The following is a 21,529-nucleotide window of genomic DNA, read 5'->3' on the forward strand; positions in this document are numbered from 1 at the left end:
GAATAAGGTTTTGCAGAATCAGGCATTAATATGTGTTATTATGTAGGCCTACTAAAAACAGTCAACATCTCAGTAATATTAATGCTAATAATCAACCAGTTAATAGTGAGAATTGTAAACTAAAACCACGTTAAATCCACTATTTATTATAGTATACATAATTGTTCTACAGTCCATAGACAGTATTTAGTTACATCAGAAGTAACTGTAATTCGATTACAAGAAAAATAAGAGTAATCCCTTACATTACTTTTTCAAGTAATTAAATTACAGTAACAAATTACTTAGTAACTAGTTACACCCAACACTGGACAATACAGAGAACACTTCGGTTAAAAAATAGTTTAAAAAGCTGCCATAAATGGAGAAAAAATATCAACAGGGGTCCAAGCTTTGAAACCCCTAGATTTGGGCTAAGCCCCCAATGTCTACAATGTCTGGCTCCGCCCCTGGCTGATTCTATAGAGCAGGGGTGGGGAACCCTGGGTCCTGGAGGGCCACTGTCCTGCAGAGTTTAGTTCCAACCCTCATCAAACACACCTGAATTTCATTTCCAAGTAATCCTGAAGACAATAATTTGATGTTTCAGGTGTGTTTAATTAGGGTTGAAACTAAACTCTGCAGGACAGTGGCCCTCCAGGACCAGGGTTCCCCACCCCTGCTATAGAGGATATATTATATAATAGGTAAAATTTTTTACAATTTTATGGGGATTAAAACATAATATACATGTGTATATATACCCGGATAAGTAGATTAGATGGGGGCAGCTGGTGGTCGTTGGTCTGACATTGGCTGGCCATCATGTTGAAGGGAGGCCAGTAGATCAGTGGCATGATGACCTCCACCGTAGCCGGAACTGTCTGTTAGTCTCATTGTCCTCGGGAATGAGGACGAGTCAGGGAAAGAAAAACTAAATTCTATTAGCGTAGGGGCTGTTCATATGTAGTGCAAGTGTCACACAGTATTGTGGTTTAATATCCACTCGGTTCCAAACAGGATAACTATAGCGGCATAAATATATTACACAGACGAGTTATGTGGATGCTTTTTTCCGGACACGCTAACTATTGTGGGATAAGTACATTTACTAGACAAATTATGTGAATGCTTTGTTAAAGAGAAATGTCTTTAGTTTAGACTTAAATTAATCGACAGTGTCTGATTCCTGAACGTTTTTTGGCAAATCATTCCAGAGCTTAGGGGCTAAGTAGGAAAAGGATCGACCACCTTTAGAAACTTTTGATACTAGGAATAATTAAGTAACCAGAATTTTGCGACCACAGTGTACGTGATGGATTGTATTCTGATAGTAATTCTCTAAGATACGGAGGTGCTAGGCCATTTAAGGCTTTATAGATAATTAGCAATATTTTAAAAATGTATGCGATATTTAACTGGTAGCCATTGATGACAAAATTGGGCTTATGTGGTCATACTTCTTAGATCGAGTGAGCACTTTTGCAGCGGCGTTTTGAACCAGATGAAGCTTATTTATCTGATTTGAGTGACTTCCCCGAGAAGCGAGTTACAATAGTCTATTCTTGAGGTCATAAAAGCATGGATAAGCATCTCTGCATCTGATTGAGATATTTCTAAGATGTTAGAATGCTATGCAGCAGACATTGGAGATATGACTATCGAAGGATAGATTGCTGTCGAACATCACACCTAGGTTCTTGACTGTGGAAGACGGCACCACAGTGCAGCCATCTATGTGCAACTTGTAATCGGACATATTTTGTTTGGAGTAATTTGGTTCAATAATAAGTATCTCTGTCTTATTGGAGTTAAGCATAAGGAAGTTATTTACCATCCAGTCACTAATATCCCTAATACAGTCTGTTAGCTTAGAAAACTGGTGGATTTCTCTAGGATGTGAGAAGATGTAAAGCTGGGTATCATCTGCGTAGCAGTGAAAACTTATGTTGTGTTTCCTAATGATGTCTCCTAGAGGTAACATGTATAACAAGAACAGGATAGGAACTGATCAGGCATCATTAGGCAACTGTTAACCCTAAACACCAAAGCATTTAAAGGCAGGTGAAAAGCCAGTGAGGGAGAAGTGACATTGACGAATTAACGTTTCACCCAAAGTTGTAAATATTTCAGTTGAGCATGGAATAAGTTCTTAGCACCCGAAAAAAAGCCAGCTCCTGCCATATTTGAAAACATGGAAACAACTGAAAACATACGCCGGCCACCAACATTAAAGCCTTGGGGTACACGCCCCCTTAGAATGAAGGCAAAAGCTTGAGACAGAAGTGAGACTACATTAACCACAATGCAACGCGTTCATTGAGAAAAAAACTCTGATAAGGCGAAAGGAAGCCTGTGACGACAAGATCGTAGTAAGCCTCGACAGGTGTGTGCGTTAGAGTTCGGTGAGGAGTTTATGAATGAAATGGCGTGAAGGGTGAACGGAAGAAAGTTTGACGACTGAAGTTATAGATACAGAACCCGCTGGCTGCACGGCTAAGAGTTTTGGAACACGCTTGGTTATCACATCGCAGTGTTTATCGATGCTGGAAAAGCTGACGTGATTATTGCTGCGATGCTGCGGAAAAGAAAGCAGACAACAGATTGCGGTGGTACTGAGATGTGCATGCCGGCTGCTCTACAGTGAAGTGTTGGGATAATCATTATTGCCAATCCTAAAGGACACTTTCCCTGCTGTGTTTGGGCAAGGCGGCTGGAGTTGACCATTGCCTGGATGTCGTGAGTTTGTTTGCTCTTCTGAAGCAGTATATGAACTATCTGTGCAACTGACTTCAGGTAGGACTGAAACTGTTTAAGATTAAAACTGTCTTCCTTCGTCACGTCATACACACACACGAACACAAACACTAACGTGACTCTATGATCCCTATGAACAATTAATTGTGCAACAGTCTAAAAGGGACTCTTTATATGCTTTATTTCATGAGATGTGACATTGAGATATGGTGTGTTATTATGTGATATAGGAATTATGAAATTTGTTTTGATAATGTGACTAAAATGAAAATATTTGATTTATATATATATTTGGTATCTGAAAATATTTTGAATGTTTTTGTTCTTGAGATTATTACATTATTATGATTTCATTTGTGGTGTATTTGGAATGAACTTATGTTTACTTATGAGTGAGTGAAGAGCAGAATTTGAAAACTGCCACTAGCACTAGAGGTCCAAGTCGAAATGACTAGTTGAATAAAAGACTCTGGACTCCTGAATGACAATTCTGTGCGGTTTAATTTAAAAACATTAACATTAAACATTAAGCCGTAACGTCACAGAAAATGGCGCCCGAACAGGGACTTGAAACCAACGGTTAACATGCTTTGGTTATCTTGGTTCATTAATTGATGTATTTTGTTATTTTGTTTGCCTTGTAAGATTGAGTGAAGACAGTAAAGAGCTGTTAAAACTGGTACTTTATATGAATGAATACATTTAACTGGATGGGTATAAAGTGCATTACTATGTAACTGGAAATTCATTTTAATGTGGGTTTACCTTACACCTTACCTTACCTGATGATGTAAAGTGAATATGTTCAGAACTTGGATGTGATAAGTTTGTTTGTAAGCAGGTTAAGTTGATTTGTGAAGTATAACATTTGACTATCATACACTTACTTATATTGCTTGTGTAATTTTTTTTTATTTTTATTCATATATATATAATTATTATTATTTATTTTTTTTTCATCAAAATTGACAAAACACTAAATATCTCACACTTTGAACACCTCAAACATAGTGTATATGCTACACTGCAGATAATATGGCAGATAGTTTACACCCTACAATATCCTTACTGGACATGGATGTCCCAGAGGTTACAACTCCAGTCTGGCCACCTGTCCCACAAACTCGGTTGCCCAAATATCCCTCTACCCATGTCCAATCCAGTATTTTACAATCAGGGCCTCATGTGCAATTTGATCCATTACTTAGTGGCTGTAGTACCCCTAGGCCAGACTTGGCAAGGAATAACGATAATAATGATGACCCTATGCAGCTGTGTACTCCATTGTCAGAAGAGGCCGCGACTAGTGCTTCTTCAGTTTCTTTAGGTGGTGCCCAGTATGAGTTGCCTGCGATGGTTCCAACCCCAGCAAGGGAGATTGGACAAATTACTGTTCAGGTCCAAGATAACTGGAAAAAATTATTTGACTTTATGGGAAAACAGGAGGCGGCCTTAAGTACACTTACTAGTGAAGTAAAAGCCACTTCTTCTCAACATGAAAGGCAGTTAAAAAGTCTGTCTGAGAAGGTTGATAGCCACACACAACAAATCACAACAATTCAATCGATTTCCAGACAACATTCCGAGACAGAGGCCGACCATATGGTTAAGACAATGAAGTTGTTAATCTCCGAGGAACTCCAACATATTGAGAAATCATTGTCATCAAATATTCGTTTTACAATGGAACAATTTCAACTGGAAATACAGCAAGATATGAAGATTGCACAGCAAAACTTTACAAAAAGTTATGAGAAATATGCTAAAGATCTCACCCTCTGGACTTCTCAGCTTGAACTTCTAAGTGACAGAATAAATGAATTGTCAAGAGGCACGGATCCTCAAGCAAGGGAGGATGATCTTCACAATGATTCCTCGCTCCAGTCCAATGTGTGTCCCCCTATAAATGCTGTTGCTGTTAAGAGTGATCATCTAAAACTGAACTTTCCTACTTTTGGAAGAATTTCAGATGATTTAGATCCTTTGCTATATTTAACAAAATGTCAAGATTTCCTTGCATTACATCCTCTGTCTGATCTGGAGATCCTAGCCACTTTTCGGACAGTTCTACATGGCACCGCCCGGGATTGGTGGGAGGTAGCCAGAGGCACAATAAATACTTGGAGTGAGTTTCAGTCTTCATTCCGGACTGCTTTCCTGTCAGAGGATTATGAAGATGAGCTTGCGGAGCGTGTCAGAATACGAACTCAAGGAGAGAGAGAGTCCATTAGAGACTTTGCTTTTACATATAGAGCACTGTGTAAAAGGTGGAAGCCTGCACTAACTGAGCCTGATCTGGTCAAGATGACTTTGAAAAATATGAAGCCTTATCTTGCTAGCCAACTGCGAGGTCGTGTAACAACTGTGGAGGAATTGGTACGACTAGGACAACAAATCGAGAAAGATCATGTCCAACAGTTACAATATGACTACCGATTGAGTTCAAAACATGGACAAAGTGGGTTTAAGGGACCTTTAACAACAATGAATCGATCTGCAGATAAGCCACAGGTACAGTGTTGGAGATGTAAGGGGTTTCATGCTCCTGGAAATTGTCCACATTTCACACTGGCTTCTCAGTCTATTCCACCATTGCAGCAACAGTCTTTTCCTTCTAAAACTAAAGGAAAACCCAGCAATAACTCAATGACTGCGGCAAATGTAATACAAAAGAAAATAACCACCACCCAGAAACAACACACTGCTGTCATACCACAACAGTTAATTGTGCCAGTCATTATTGGAAAATGGGAAGGTAAAGCCATAGTAGATACCGGAGCAAGTTACACCTTAATCCATGAACAGTTATGGAAAGACCTAGATGAAACTGAACAAGGCCTTAGCCCCTGGGGTCTGGGACCTTTATACTTGGCCAACGGGAAAGCAGAAATACCACTTGGATGGTTTAATGTCTCTCTTCAAGTTCATGACCAAGTTTGTACTCTCCCTGTTGCGGTGTTAACATCCCAAGCCCTAGCTTATCTTCTTGTCCTAGGACTAGATTTTATGTTCTTCAGTGGTATGCTCTTAAAAGTCTTTGATGGGAAATATTCCTTTTCAACTGAACCAGAAGTGGATTACTGCTTCCAACCTGGGCATGCCAGTGTTCCAACTCTAATACAAAGTGTGCAAAAGGGAAACCAAGTAAAACAAGGAAGTCATGCTCAACACCCAACAACAGGTGGTATTTCCTTGTTAAGCGCTGTTCCACCCTTCACACCACCCTGTCCTTTTAAAGTTCACAATGAAGATGACATCACCTTTATTAACCAAGCAGTTGAAGCAGCTCAGTTACACCCTGCTCAGAAACAACACTTGAGTCAACTGTTAACAGCAAACTCTCAAGTATGTACTCTCCGTGTGGGACGGACAGATGTGCTTCAACACAAAATTTATACACATCATCAAATTCCCATAAAGCAAAAACCTTATAGAATGTCACCAGCTAAACAAGCTATTGTCAAACAACAACTCCAAGAAATGCAAGAGGCGGGAATTGTGGAGCCATCAGAGTCAGGCTGGGCGTCTCCTGTGGTCCTAGTGCCGAAAAAAGACGGAAAGCTTCGATTTTGCGTAGACTATCGCAAATTAAATGCTATAACTGACAGTGATGCATATCCCATGCCAAATCTTAATGAAATCCTAGAATCACTATCAGGATCAGCCATCTTTTCAACTCTGGACCTTAATAGTGGGTACTGGCAAGTAACCATGGATGCTGCCAGTAAAGCCAAGACTGCCTTTGTCACCCCTGCTGGATTATTCCATTTTAACGTGATGGCCTTTGGGCTTAAAAATGCCCCAGCCACCTTTCAACGCCTCATGGAGACTGTTTTGGGAGACCTGCGTGGAGGTGTGTGTTTGGTATATATTGACGATATTATTGTCTACTCTCCATCCATTACTCAGCATTTCATTGATCTTCAAAGTGTCTTCCAAAAATTACAAAAAGCTGGCTTAACAATCAACCTCAAAAAAAGTAAGTTCTGCCTGCAAGAAGTAACATTCTTGGGACATGTGATTAATGTCCAAGGCATTGCGGCTGACCCTAGCAAAGTGGAAGCTATTCGTACCTACCCGGTGCCAAAGAATCTTAAGGAACTTCAACGCTTTCTGGGACTTGCCGGGTGGTACCACCGCTTTGTTCCTAATTTTTCTAGGATCGCTGAACCTCTTAATGCTTTAAAGAGAAAAGGAAGAATTTTTCAGTGGACACAGCAATGCCAACAGGCTTTTGAGCAGCTTAAGGCATACTTAATGACGCCACCCATCCTTGGACATCCCAATTTGGAGCAACCTTTTGTGGTATACACCGATGCTAGCGAGACAGGGCTTGGTGCAGTGCTAACCCAGAAGCGAGGACAAGGTGTGGAAGAGGTCATAGCTTATGCCAGCAGAACTATTAACCAGGCTGAGTCAAATTATTCAGCCACTGAGAAGGAATGCCTAGCTGTAGTTTGGGCCTTAGACAAATGGCAACACTACCTTGAGACCAGAATGTTCACTGTCATCACAGATCACGCTGCCTTGCAGTGGGTAATGAATTCACCCAAAACTACCAGTCGGCTTATTCGATGGGCTCTGCAATTGCAAAAGTATGATTTCATTGTGGAATATCGAAAAGGCAAATTGAATGCAGTCCCTGATGGCCTTTCACGAGTCAATCCCCCCCTGACATGTAACCTTTATGGGGATCCAAAGGATGTCAGCACTCTTCCAGTAACTGAGGAATTGATCTGGGAAAAACAGCATAATGACTCAGAAATTGTGAAAATATTTCAAGCTTTAGCTGAGAACAGTGGGGATCAGCAGGCTAAATATGAAGTCATTGAGGATAAGCTTTATATCAAAACCCAATCTTCTGACAACAGTTACCATTACCGTCTCTTCATTCCAAAAGATCTTGTACCTTGTATAATGCAACACTATCATTCTAGCCCTATGAGTGGTCATGCAGGGATTTATAAGACCTACAAAAGAATTCAAGCTATGGCGTTCTGGCCAGGAATGTGGTCCGACATCAAGCAGTTTGTAAAAAGGTGCATCAAATGCCAGACCTTAAAAGTTAGTCAACAGAAACCTGCTGGAAAGATGCAACAAATTGTTACCACTCGACCGAATCAGATGCTAGGTGTAGATATAATGGGCCCGTTACCACGTAGCACTAACCGGAATGACTTCCTTTTGGTTTTTGTTGATTACTTCACCCGGTGGGTAGAAATTTTCCCTTTACGTACTGCTACAGCAAAGACAGTTGCTACCGTATTCAGAAAGGAGATCCTTACTCGATGGGGAGTCCCAGACTTTCTAGTTTCTGACAGAGGCACACAGTTTGTGTCAGCCTTATTCAAAGAATTATGTGAAAGTTGGAATGTAACACCTAAGCTGACGACAGCTTACCATCCGCAGACAAACATGACCGAAAGGGTCAACCGAACTCTGAAGAGTATGATCGCAGCCTACGTGGAAGATAACCACAAGCGATGGGACCAATATCTGCCAGAACTCAGATTTGCCATAAATTCGTCTGTGCAAGAAACCACCAAAATGTCACCTGCAGAACTACACTTAGGAAGAAAATTACAGAGCCCGATGGACAAGCTTCTTAAAGTTAAAACTCCTGATCTTTCACCAGATGCTCCCAGCTATGATGTAGTTGATCATTTGAACCAACTCCAAGCAAAAGCCAGAGAGAATGCTGAAAAAGCTTCCTTACGACAGCTTCGAAACTATAATAAGCACCGAAGGGATGTTTTATTCAAAGAGAAAGATAGAGTGTGGATGAGACGTTTCCCACAATCCAGTGCAAGGGAAAACTTTACTGCCAAACTTGCGCCAAAGTGGAAGGGACCCTACCGGGTAATACAACAAATGGGACCGGTAAACTACAAAATAGTGCTGGAGTCTACAGGAGAGGATATTCGCAATGTCCATGTCTGTAATTTAAAACCCTGTTATCCAACTGCCTCAGAGCTAGAGGCACAAGAGAAACAAAAGGTACTTGATCTTTTTAAGGAGTCCTCAGATGAGGAAGAGGAGTTCTTAGGATTTTAATATTTGCACATCTCTGAAAACTACGAGATGTTTTGTTCAAGGGGGGGGGGAGTGAGACGGAAGTGAGACTACATTAACCACAATGCAACGCGTTCATTGAGAAAAAAACTCTGATAAGGCGAAAGGAAGCCTGTGACGACAAGATCGTAGTAAGCCTCGACAGGTGTGTGCGTTAGAGTTCGGTGAGGAGTTTATGAATGAAATGGCGTGAAGGGTGAACGGAAGAAAGTTTGACGACTGAAGTTATAGATATAGAACCCGCTGGCTGCACGGCTAAGAGTTTTGGAACACGCTTGGTTATCACATCGCAGTGTTTATCGATGCTGGAAAAGCTGACGTGATTATTGCTGCGATGCTGCGGAAAAGAAAGCAGACAACAGATTGCGGTGGTACTGAGATGTGCATGCCGGCTGCTCTACAGTGAAGTGTTGGGATAATCATTATTGCCAATCCTAAAGGACACTTTCCCTGCTGTGTTTGGGCAAGGCGGCTGGAGTTGACCATTGCCTGGATGTCGTGAGTTTGTTTGCTCTTCTGAAGCAGTATATGAACTATCTGTGCAACTGACTTCAGGTAGGACTGAAACTGTTTAAGATTAAAACTGTCTTCCTTCGTTACGTCATACACACACACGAACACAAACACTAACGTGACTCTATGATCCCTATGAACAATTAATTGTGCAACAGTCTAAAAAGGGACTCTTTATATGCTTTATTTCATGAGATGTGACATTGAGATATGGTGTGTTATTATGTGATATAGGAATTATGAAATTTGTTTTGATAATATGACTAAAATGAAAATATTTGATTTATATATATATTTGGTATCTGAAAATATTTTGAATGTTTTTGTTCTTGAGATTATTACATTATTATGATTTCATTTGTGGTGTATTTGGAATGAACTTATGTTTACTTATGAGTGAGTGAAGAGCAGAATTTGAAAACTGCCACTAGCACTAGAGGTCCAAGTCGAAATGACTAGTTGAATAAAAGACTCTGGACTCCTGAATGACAATTCTGTGCGGTTTAATTTAAAAACATTAACATTAAACATTAAGCCGTAACGTCACAAGCTGTTTAAGAGTTTTGCACATTGTCTAATTTATGTCAAATCTCTCTCTCTCTCTCTCTCTCTCTCTCTCTCTCTCTCTCTCTCTCTCTCTCTCTCAGAGTGCAAGTTCTTCTGGACATGTCTGGGATAAATCTCCACTACCAGCTACATATCCAGCATGCTATCAGGCTCCTGCTACAGGAACAGCTACCTAATAGACAGAGCTTCAATGTCACTGTGTAGGTCATACACACAAACAGAGTGGCTGTGGGAGGCTGTTTTTAGTCATTAATACTGTGACAGATTGTTATTTGGACCCAGAGTCTTCATCTCTTGAGGAAATATTGTATTTGTGTAATTTTTATATGTTTGTTTAAATATTTTTTATATGATATTTGATTTGATAAACTTCTTGTATTATAACATACCTGCTAAGCCACACATGGAAGAGGGCAGTGCAGTTCAATACAGTACAGTACAGTAAAGGGTCAAGTACAATGTCACTGAAATGCTGTCAGATGTGACCCGATATACACTACTCAACATTTAAAGTGGATCAAAACCTTTCCTAAAATTTGCCTTAAAAACAATACCCAATACCAGTTCTTGTCTTAAGACAACTTTGATTAACCTTTTTGATAAATACTTAACGTTTGCTTCTTGAATCTACCATTTTCATACAATTACAACAAAAGTGACAGAAGTGGAAATGTTTTAACTTACCCCATAGGTAAGGTTAATTGTAACAGAAAGAGGCTTTGTTTTTAAACTTGCTAGAAAGTTCTAATTAAACATAAATAATTCATAAATTGATTTATTTCAATAATTCCATTCAAAAAGTGAAACTTGTATATTATATTAATTCATTACACACAGACTGATATATTTCAAATGTTTATTTATTAAGGAAATCCCAAATTCAGTATCTCAGAAAATATATTACTTATATTATTACTTAAGACCAATCCAAAGAAAGACTTTTTTAGAAATCTGGACCAACTGAAAAGTATGAACATAAAAAGTATGCGCATGTACAGCACTCAATAATTAGTTGGGGGTCCTTTTGCCTGAATAACTGCAGCAATGCGGCGTAGCATGGAGTCGATCAGTCTGTGGCACTGCACAGATGTTATGAGAGCCCAGGTTGCTCTGATAGTGGCGTTCAGCTCTTCTGCATTGTTGGGTCTGGCGTATCGCATCTTCCTGTTCACAATACCTATAGATTTTCTAGGTCAGGCAAGTTGCTGGCCAATAAAGAACAGGGATACCATGGTCCTTAAACCAGGTACTGGTAGCTTTGGCACAAAATGACATCTGCATCTCCATAAAGTTGGTCGGCAAAAGGAAGCATGAAGTGCTCTAAAACTTCCTGGTATACGGCTGCATTGACCTTGGACCTCAGAAAACACAGTGGACCAACATCAGCAGATGACATGGCATCCCAAACCATCACTGACTGTGGAAACTTTACACTGGACCTTAAGCAACGTGGATTGTGTGCCTATACTCTCTTCCTCCAGTCTCTGGGTCCCTGATTTCCCAAGGAAATGCAAAATGTTCTTTCATCAGAGAACATAACTGGACCACTCAGCAGCAGTCTAGTCCTTTTTGTCTTTGAAACGCTTTTGATGCTGTCTGTTGTTTCAGAGTGGCTTGACACAAGAAATGCGACAGCTGAAACCACATCTTTTCTTTCCCTTCGCCTCTCTATTAATGTGCTTGGACACAGAGCTCTGTGAACAGCCAGCCTCTTTTGCAATGACCTTTTGTGTCTTGTCCTCTTTGGTCAGTGGTCGTCTTTTGGACAACTGTCAAGTCAGCAGTCTTCCCCATGATTGTGTAGCCTACGGAACTAGACTGAGAGACCATTTAAAGGCCTTTGCAGGTGTTTTGAGTTAATTAGCTGATTAGAGTATGGCACCAGGTGTCTTCAATATTGACCCTTTCTGAGATACTGAATTTGGGATTTTCCTTAGTTGTCAGTTATAATCATCAAAATTAAAAGAAATAAACATTTAAAATATATCAGTCTGTGTATAATGAATAAATATAATATACAAGTTTCACTTTTTAAATGGAATTAGTGAAATAAATCAACTTTTTGATGATATTCTACTTATATGACCAGCACCTGTATATACTAGTGGTGGATATTGTTTGTCTATAACAGATAGATATCCACACATCCATTCATCTATGATCTTTCTTTATCTGACCATCCTTCTATTATTATGCATCAATACATATATAGATATTTTTGAAAGGTCTGCACGATTAAGCCAAAAAATTAAATTTCCCCTGATACTGTATTTCTTCTGATACTATGTAAAATAGCTGTGTTACAATTAACCGTGCGTTAGTTTGTGCCCCACTCAACCCTACTGCATAACAGGACTAACCCATGTACTGTACAGTGTTATTTATGTCCATTTCCTGTTTGTTGTGCAGTATTTCACATGATTTTGTTAATGTTCTTTACAGTTTTGGTTCAGATGTCAAGTCATGGCAAGAGAAGATGGTTCCCACCACCCATGAAAACCTGCAAGCTGTCTGGCAGTAAGAGGACAGAGCTGCTGTACTTCTCTTTCTGTGCCCTATTTTCTTCTGCTTTTCTATGTCTTTTTTATTAGTACGGTCTGATAAGCCAAGCATTATTTAAATTTAAGCATTAGCAGACACATTTATCTAATGGAGAACAACAATGCGACTTTTGACAAAATTTTGGCACGATTATGACAAAAACATACAGCGGGTGAAATAAGTATTGAACATGTCACCATTTTTTCTGGACTATAAGTCGCACCGGAGTATAAGCCACATCATTCAAAAATGCGTCATTTAGACAAAATAACATATAAGTCACAGTTTATTTAGAAAATTATTTCACAAAATCCAAGCCGAAGAACAGACATTTAATCTGGAAAGGCAAGTTATTCAACTAAACAATAGTAGACAGAACAGCAGGCTGAATAGATGTCTGTACGTTAAAAGTAATACTATCAGTTATTTAAACGATAAACCATAGCATATTGAACTTACCTGGAAGGTTGAATAGGCTTAATTAACTGAACAAGCCAACTAGCGTGAAGTTTCCAGGCTCGTCATTCCACATCACTGAATAAATAAATAAAGCAGCATATGGCCGACTTTCGCGGCTGTGGATGGTAATGTTGTCTCTTGCCTCATATATGTCAAAATTAATTCATACTGACTTACAAGGCGCACCTGACTATAAGACGCAGCACCAGCCAAGTTATGAAAAAAACGCGGCTTATAGACCAAAAAATATGGTAAATATATTTCCAAAGGTGCTATTGACATAAAAGTAATCCATACACACAAAGAAAACAAAACAAAGTCTTAAGTTCCTTAAGAGGAAGTAAACATGTCTTGAGAGAAAGTAAACAGTTGAAAGATAAAACGCATGTGTATATTAGTTCCGGTCTTTGGTCTTAAAGGGGAAGTTACAAATTTTGCTCCTGTCACTTGTGTTAATCAAACAGCATTTCGAGAAAACCTCTCATTGCTCTTAACAAAGGGTGCTTGTTGACAGTTTCTATTAGCAATATTAGCACAATGACAAGTTGCAGACATACCTTTAGTTGCGGGCGGAGCCTCAGAAATTTGGTGGCTTCGCCATTTGCTGTGCATTAAAACGTTGTTTTCAAGCTGCATCTGCGATTCATTCTGGAAATGAACAATTTGTCTAAAGTGCTGTATACAAATTATGTATAACAAGTTCAACCACGGACATAATTACAGCGCGCAGTCGTCTGTCCATGGTGTCTGCTGTATTTTCGTCCCTTTTGTTTACTTCCGAGAAGCAGTTTAGGAAATACGTTCAAAGACATGTTGTCCACTTGGAATTATAAGGTTCTATCTGACATTTTTGTCAAAATTGAGTTATTTACATATTCTTACTCTGTGACAACTTATTTACATTATGTGATGTTTTTTTTAAGTTTTGTACACTTTGGGACGTTTTATAAAAAAACAAAAAGGTTCTATCTGCAAAGTCGAACTCTAACTTGGCTCTATAAGGTTCTATCTGTGTGAGCTAATCAGCACTTCGAATGCACAGAAGAGAACCAATCAGGATCAACTCTATGGGGTGGTTTATCAGACAGGGATTAGCTTAAAGGAATAGTCTACTCATTTTCAATATTAAAATATGTTATTACCTTAACGAAGATTTGTTGATACATCCCTCTATCATCTGTGTGCGTGCAGGTAAGCGCTGGAGCGCGCTGCGACGCTTCGATAGCATTTAGCTTAGCCCCATTCATTCAATGGTTCCATTTAGAGATAAAGTTAGAAGTGACCAAACACATCAACGTTTTTCCTATTTAAGACGAGTATTTATACGAGCAAGTTTGGTGGTACAAAATAAAACGTAGCGCTTTTCTAAGCTGATTTAAAAGAGGAACTATATTTTATGGCGGAATAGCACTTTTGGGAGTACTTGGACTCGGCGCAGTAACACCCTCCCTCTCCCATTATGAGAGGGAGAAGGGGAGCGGACTTTTCAGGCGAGTCGAAGTACTCCCAAAAGTGCTATTACGCCATAAAATACAGTTCCTCTTTTAAATCCGCTTAGAAAAGCGCTACGTTTTATTTTGTACCACCAAACATGCTCGTCTAGCTGTGTTTTGGTCACTTTTTCAGCTGGTCTAGCTGTGTTTTGGTCACTTTTTAAGCTGGTCTAGCTGTATTTTGGTCACTTAAGTTGGTCTAGCTGGACTTATTTGGTCATGCTGGAAGACCAGCTGACCCACCAGCTTTGCCAGGCTGTTTGGACCAGCTAAGACCAGCTACTGCCACCTTAAACCAGCTAAAACCAGCTCCCAGCTTATGTTGGTCTTTGCTGGATTTTTCAGTAGGGGCAGTCTTTTTTTAGGTCTTGCTGAGGAGATTGTTTTCATAGTTAGACACCACACTAGCCAGCAGTGCTAGCTTCATAGTTCCTGATATTAAGAGGCAAGCACTAAGATAAAAAATACAGACAAAACGAAAATACCTATCCAACCCAAAAAAAGTGTGTTTACAGTAATTTATGATTGTTATGTCAAAATGTAAAAATGTGAACAATTGTTAAAGCAGTTACCTCAGTATTACAATGATTTCAGAATGATTGTAGCCTGTAGCTGCTCAACCCTACTGAAAAATCCAGCAAAGACCAGCATAAGCTGGTAGCTGGTTTTAGCTGGTTTAAGGTAGCAGTAGCTGGTCTAAGCTGGTCCTCCCAGCCTGGCAAAGGTGGTCAAGCTGGTAGGTCAGCTAGTCTTCCAATATGACCAGCTAAGTTCAGCTAGACCAGCTTAAAAAGCTGGTGAGATGGTTTTAGCTGGTCTCCCAGCTTGGTTTTTTGCTGGCCCCTACGCTAATTGGGTTTTGTTTTTCTTTCTTTATGTCTCGTCCTTCTCTCCGAGGACAATGAGACAAACAGACCCAGTTCCGGTAAATGTGAAAGTCGGCACACCTCTGACCCACCGGCAGACCTTCAACGTGATGCCCAGCTGATGCATGACCAACGACCACCGGCAGAACCCGCTTAACCTCCGCCTAATCTCCTTAATCGTTTCAATGTATATAAATATATCTCCCAAGGGGTTTTCCCTCCTATGACTTTTTTTTACTTCCCCGGCTGAGCCTGGGGTTTTTTTTTCTCCTAGGGGGTTTTTCAACCCGGGGAGGCAGCCTTCTTGGGCTTAACTTAGCACCCTCTTCTTTACGTTACATTAGCAATACGCACGCTTATAATGTTGATTCATAGTCGCATCAAATTTAGCTGCTTGTGCTATCGTGTATTATGTTGTGCTATCTGTCGTTTTTCTGTGCTTTCCACTGCTTCTATTAATGTAAAGCTGCTTTGAAACAATCACCAATTGTGAAAAGCGCTATATAAATAAAATTGAATTGAATTGAATTGAATTGAATGGTGTTGCTGGTATAGCAAACTGGTCTAGCTGTGTTTTGGTCACTTTTTCAGCTGGTCTAGCTGTGTTTTGGTCACTTTTTAAGCTGGTCTAGCTGTGTTTTGGTCACTTAAGTTGGTCTAGCTGGACTTATTTGGTCATGCTGGAAGACCAGCTGACCCACCAGCTTTGCCAGGCTGTTTGGACCAGCTAAGACCAGCTACTGCCACCTTAAACCAGCTAAAAAGGGGACGATGTGGCCAATGAGTGATGTGGATGTTAACAGGAAATAAAATGAGGGCCTCTGTCAGTAAACCAAAATGTCTAAACACTTTGGCAGTAATGTGTAAAACAGAAAGGGGGTTACAGAGAATATCAACCAGTTCTTGAAATGGATTTGGTGGCGTTGCTGTACTCTTGGTCTGGTCTTTTGTTACATTGACTCAGAGGCAACCACTTCATTTTAATAACTTTCCAAATTCAGCTTAGGTTCACTGAAATCAAGAACTGCTAAGTATGCAACCTGTCATTCTGTACTGCTTTTCTGAGTCTTCAGTTTAATTAAAGTCTTTGATAGGTAATCTTTGAAGTCTGTGTTTGTGTTTCTTCAGATGGATTCGGAGAACAGATTGCTGCTGGGGTCGTAATACTCTAGCTGCTCTGCAGAATGCTCTAGAGGAGGAACCGTATGGAGGATCTTCAGTGACTTGTGGAGTTTATCTCCTCACTACCGGAATGCCAGATCAAAATATGGTTAGTGAGTTTATTTTATAATCAAACCAAAGGCTCTGTCCCAAATGGCAGAGTTACATTTCTGTTGCCTTTCTTTGAGACTTTGAGAAAAGAGTAAACACTAAGGCACTGAACCAATGGTGCGGGCTCAGGGTGAAATTTCTGGAAACACGATGAAACCTACAGGAAACTTATTGAACTTTAATATATCTAAAAAAAAAAAAAAAAACTTTATTTTGTTTAATTATCCTTTATTTTTCCAGGAATAATCCCATTGAGATAAAAAAATCTGTTCTGCCAGGGAGTCCTAGCCAAAATGGCAGCACACAAAGTTTTACACAAAAATATTTCAAGACAGACAATACAAAAAAGTCCAGCACTCAGAACTACAATTCTTAAAAATGAAATGTATAAAAGTTAAGTAAAACACGAACATGATAGATTCTTTCAGGTAAGATTCCAAAAGGTTTTTAAAAATATTTAAAGATGGGAGCACATCCAGCATCAAAATACTCGGCATTCCATAATCTAGGCGCATAAGAAGAAAAGGCAGTTTTGCCGAACTCTGAGTATGATCTAGGCACAGTTAAGAGTAATTTAAAGGATGATCTAGTTTTATAACTACCAAAACAAAAAGATAAGAGACTACAGATATAAAAAGGCAAGTTACCTTTTAAAGCATATGCATTTTTCTCCTCTGATACAAGGAGAACCAACCAACCAAATCAAACAAAGTACAATGATGGGTACATGTAGGAGCATTAGTCACAAATTGTATTGCAACATGGTATATACTATCTAATTTTTTTAATGAAGATAAATTAGCATGCATATAAATCACATCACCATAGTCCAGCACAGAAAGAAAACAACTTTGAATAATTCTCTTTTTTTGCCTCAAATGGAAGACATTTCTTAAAACGAAAAAGAAACCCCAATTTGGGTCTGAGCTTTTTTGAAAGATTTTCAATATGAATATTAAAACCCAATCTTTCATCAAGCCATATGCCCAGGTATTTATAGGTGTGTACTCTTTCTACACAGTCCCCTTCCAAAGTTAAAATAAAATTTGTTATGAGAGCGAGTAAAGAGCATATATTTAGTTTTCTTAATATTTAAAACCAATTTTACATTTAACGATGAAGATTGCAATACCTGGAAAGAATCTCTATGGCTTTTTCCATGGACTTTGCTGCCGCATAAATAATTGTACCATCAGCGTATAAATGCAGCTTAGCTGTAGTTATCTCATTACCTAAATCATTTATATAGATTGAAAATAAAACAGGTGCTAAAATTGATCCCTGAGGAACACCTTTCTTAATTTCAAGTTTTTTTGAAGTAAAATTTTCGACTGAGACACACTGCGTTCTTTCAGATAAATAATTATAAAACCAATTTATACTCATTTTACTAAAACCTAAGCAGCTGAGTCTGTTCAACAAAATGTTGTGGTCTAATGTGATGTAATAATATCATTTGTGACGAGTGTTGCCGCTGTTAAAGTGTTTATAAATTGTAATGCTGTTTTGTATTGCACTTATGTTTCACAATTAAAGATATTAGATTAGGCTTTTCAAACTAATGCTAGTGGTCACTGCACTAGTACAACAGTCCAATGTTTTTTCTTAATGTTTTTAATGTGTTGTTTTTTTTAGGCTTCTGTTAATGCCTATGTGTCTGAGCACTGCAGAACTGCAAACCTGAATATCCATGTGTGCCTGTTCACCGGAGAGAAGGAAACTATACAATGCCCTGTGTCCTGCAACTCTACTCATGCCGTTACTGCCCGGGCATTGCGTGGCCTGGCACATGCGGGTCATGGGCGCTTTCTGTGGGTGACTGAGACAGGTGAGAAGTGAGACCATAGGCGGGCTACATGGATAGATACAGTTAATCTCATAAGAGCACATACCCCTTGCAGAATCTGCAAAATGTTAATATTTAAGGGCCTATATTATGAAAAATCCACTTTTACAAGGTGTTTGGACATAATTGTGTGTTGGCAGTGAGTTGGAATGATACCTACAATGACAAAAATCCACCCACTCATGCTTTTTAAATCTACATTACACCAAAACAGTCTCATTACACATGCTTTTTGATTTTCTTGTTAATGTGTTGTCACACTAACAAAGCCCCGCCCACAGCCACTGACTGACTGGTTAACTTTACCCAAAAGCTTTTATTAACCCCCAGGGGTCCAAAAACGGGGGGACGCGTTTTGACGTGTTTTTTCCTTATCATAGCAGAATCAACTTAAAATACTCCATCATTAATAATCAAACACTTACGTGTTTGACATCATTTGAAACTCTGAAGGGTCCTCTTTAATTAGTGTACATTCACAATAACAAGAGATCTTTGTGTTTTTGTCAAATAAAGAAAATAAACAGGGTGCGCATTCAGACATTTCTGTCTCCGCCAGCTGTCTCTCAAATCATTTTTGATTATATTGTTAACTTCTTAATAAACCTCAAACAAACATGTACATTTGTCCTCACATTCTTTACTGTATAGTTCCCTCCTGCCTCATTATGCAGCTCATTATGCAAGCCTTTGTGTGCTAGCTGTCAATCAATCCTTCTCGCATAGAGACAGAGCGCAGTTATGCAAATTTGAAAACCACGCCCACCGGGGGGGAACGCAATCCAACCGTCTCCATTGACTTTGTATTGCGAGAAGCCGCCTCCTTGTCATTTCTGGCTTATAACGAAAAACTGAATAATGCCTAAAAGCTGCTGTGTGACAATATGTACAGCTAACAAGCCAAAGAACCCAGAAATAAGTTTTTATAAGCTGTCGAGCCGTAAAACCCAGTCTTTAAGGAGAATAAAGTGGATCGCCGACTACGTTTCCCCCTAGTGGACGCAGTTTTACTAATAGTAGTACTATGAAAAGTTGCCTGTATCCATTTTTGTCTTTAAACGCTTGTTTTTTTGGGGTCGACAGCTTATAAAAACTTATTTACAGATTAAACTTAAAAACAGAACAATACCTAAAAGCTGCTGTGTTACAAGGTGTACATCTAACAAGCCAAAAAAACAAACAAATACGTTTTAAGAAAAAAGTTAAGACTATTTATTAATATATTCTTAAAAAATCTTCTAAAGAACATCAGTTAACATCATTTTTGTCATGATTCATTTTATAATAACTCATCATCTGTGTTAGATAAGGGATAATGTATAGGCATGTTGTTATCACAGAAATAAACCCCTGACAGTGTGATCAGGTCCCGACGCAAAGCTGAGTGTCTTGAATCGCACTAAAAGGGTTTTTTTCGCAATTAGCACCAGCTGCCTGAACATTACCTTGCTTATTACACGGCTATTTAAGGTTAGGAACATTAAATTGTAATGGTTTTGTCTTGTGTTCTCTTGTTTAGGTCTTTTATTTTGAAGTCATGTCTCTGGTCTTTTATTTTGAAATCATGTCATGTCTCACTTCACCATTCACTTCTTGTTTGTTTGTATAAAGCCTGTTGAGTCACTTTGATTTGTATAAAGCCTGTTCAGTCACTTTGATTTGATTTGAAGTATTTTATTTGCTAATTTTTAACGAATGCAAACCTTTCGCGAGGAAAACCAGTTTACTTTTGGTTTTAAGATAAGACTAAATGTTCTAATGTCACAAACACACTATTTTGTTAAATAATTTGTAAATATAATGTCATATATGTTATTAAAATGCAAGCCTTTGTGTGCTAGCTGTCAATCAATCCTTCTCGCAAAGTGGTGCCCTCAGCATAATGCAGGGTTTATAGACAATTGGAAGCATTTCTGGGGTAGACCATTTCTCCTAACCCGAGATGGCCTTCATCCGACATCAGAAGGAAGTGCTATACTCACCAGAAATCTGATTAATATTCTTAATTCTGATATAGTATGACTATCCAGGGCCCAGGTCAGGAAACAGACGGATCAGCTTAACTGTCCGTCTGTTAGCTGGCATGATATGTCTAGATCACATATATCCCAGAACTTCGAGTCGATCTTACCAGAATATCAATACATTTCAACTGTATCTGTTCCCCGAACAAGCAAATACAGAGCACCGCTTGCCACATCACGTACAAATTTGACCAACATAAAATTAGGAAACAATACATTACAAGATGAACCTCGAATGTTAAAATTCGGCCTTCTTAACATTAGATCGCTTACCAATAAAGAACCTATTGTTAATGAAATAATTAATGACCAAAACTTAGATGCACTCTGTTTAACAGAAACCTGGCTTAAAGCAGACGACTACATTAGTTTAAACGAATCCACCCCACAAGACTATTATTATAAACACGAACCTAGGTTAAAGGGGAGAGGGGGTGGTGTAGCTACAATATACAACAAAATTTTTAAAGTAAACCAAAAATCTGAATTAAAATTTAAATCATTTGAACTAATGTTGTTAAATATGGAAATAACTGATCGTAACCACAAACAGCTTTCTTTTGCCTTAGCTACAATCTATAGACCTTCGGGCCACCATGCAGATTTCCTTAAAGAAATAGCAGATTTTCTGTCTGAGCTTGTAGTCACTGTAGATAAAGCTCTTATCGTTGGTGATTTTAATATTCATGTGGATAACCATAAAGATGCATTAGGACGTGCGTTTATGGATGTTCTAAATTCTCTCAATATTAGACAAAACGTGACAGGGCCAACGCATACTCGTAAGCACACATTAGACTTAATTCTGTCACTCGGGCTTAATATTAATGACATCAAAATATCACCTCAGAGTGATGCAGTTTCTGACCATTACCTTGTGTCATACACTGTACTTCTAGATAGGATCACTCAATCCACAACATGCTACAGATTAGCCAGAACAATAATTTCCACCACTAAAGATAGCTTTATTAGCACTCTTCCAGACCTGTCCCAAATTAAACATGCAGATAACTGTGATGATCTAGATATTGTAATAGAAAACCTAAACAATGTCTGTTCTAACACATTGGATGCCGTTGCTCCCATTCGAAAAAAGAGAATCAAAGAAAAGCCGCCAGCTCCATGGTATGATCATCA

At 38.9% G+C, this 21,529-nt stretch overlaps 1 protein-coding gene across 9 annotated transcripts in view; it reads left to right on the plus strand.

Annotated features, from left to right (window-relative positions):
• vwa3a (von Willebrand factor A domain containing 3A) overlaps nucleotides 1-21,529 on the plus strand; it is a 64,576-nt gene that overhangs the window by 27,359 nt on the left and 15,688 nt on the right. For all 9 annotated transcript variants that reach the window (XM_073856826.1, XM_073856825.1, XM_073856823.1 and 6 more), the window contains 4 exons: nucleotides 9,969-10,088; nucleotides 12,331-12,405; nucleotides 16,376-16,517; nucleotides 18,155-18,347. In XM_073856826.1, coding sequence (XP_073712927.1) covers nucleotides 9,969-10,088; nucleotides 12,331-12,405; nucleotides 16,376-16,517; nucleotides 18,155-18,347 — 530 coding nt within the window. The remainder of the gene's footprint in view (nucleotides 1-9,968; nucleotides 10,089-12,330; nucleotides 12,406-16,375; nucleotides 16,518-18,154; nucleotides 18,348-21,529) is intronic.

This window comes from Misgurnus anguillicaudatus, chromosome 19 (assembly GCF_027580225.2).
Source record: "Misgurnus anguillicaudatus chromosome 19, ASM2758022v2, whole genome shotgun sequence".
In the NCBI taxonomy this organism is placed as follows: Eukaryota; Metazoa; Chordata; class Actinopteri; order Cypriniformes; family Cobitidae; genus Misgurnus; species Misgurnus anguillicaudatus.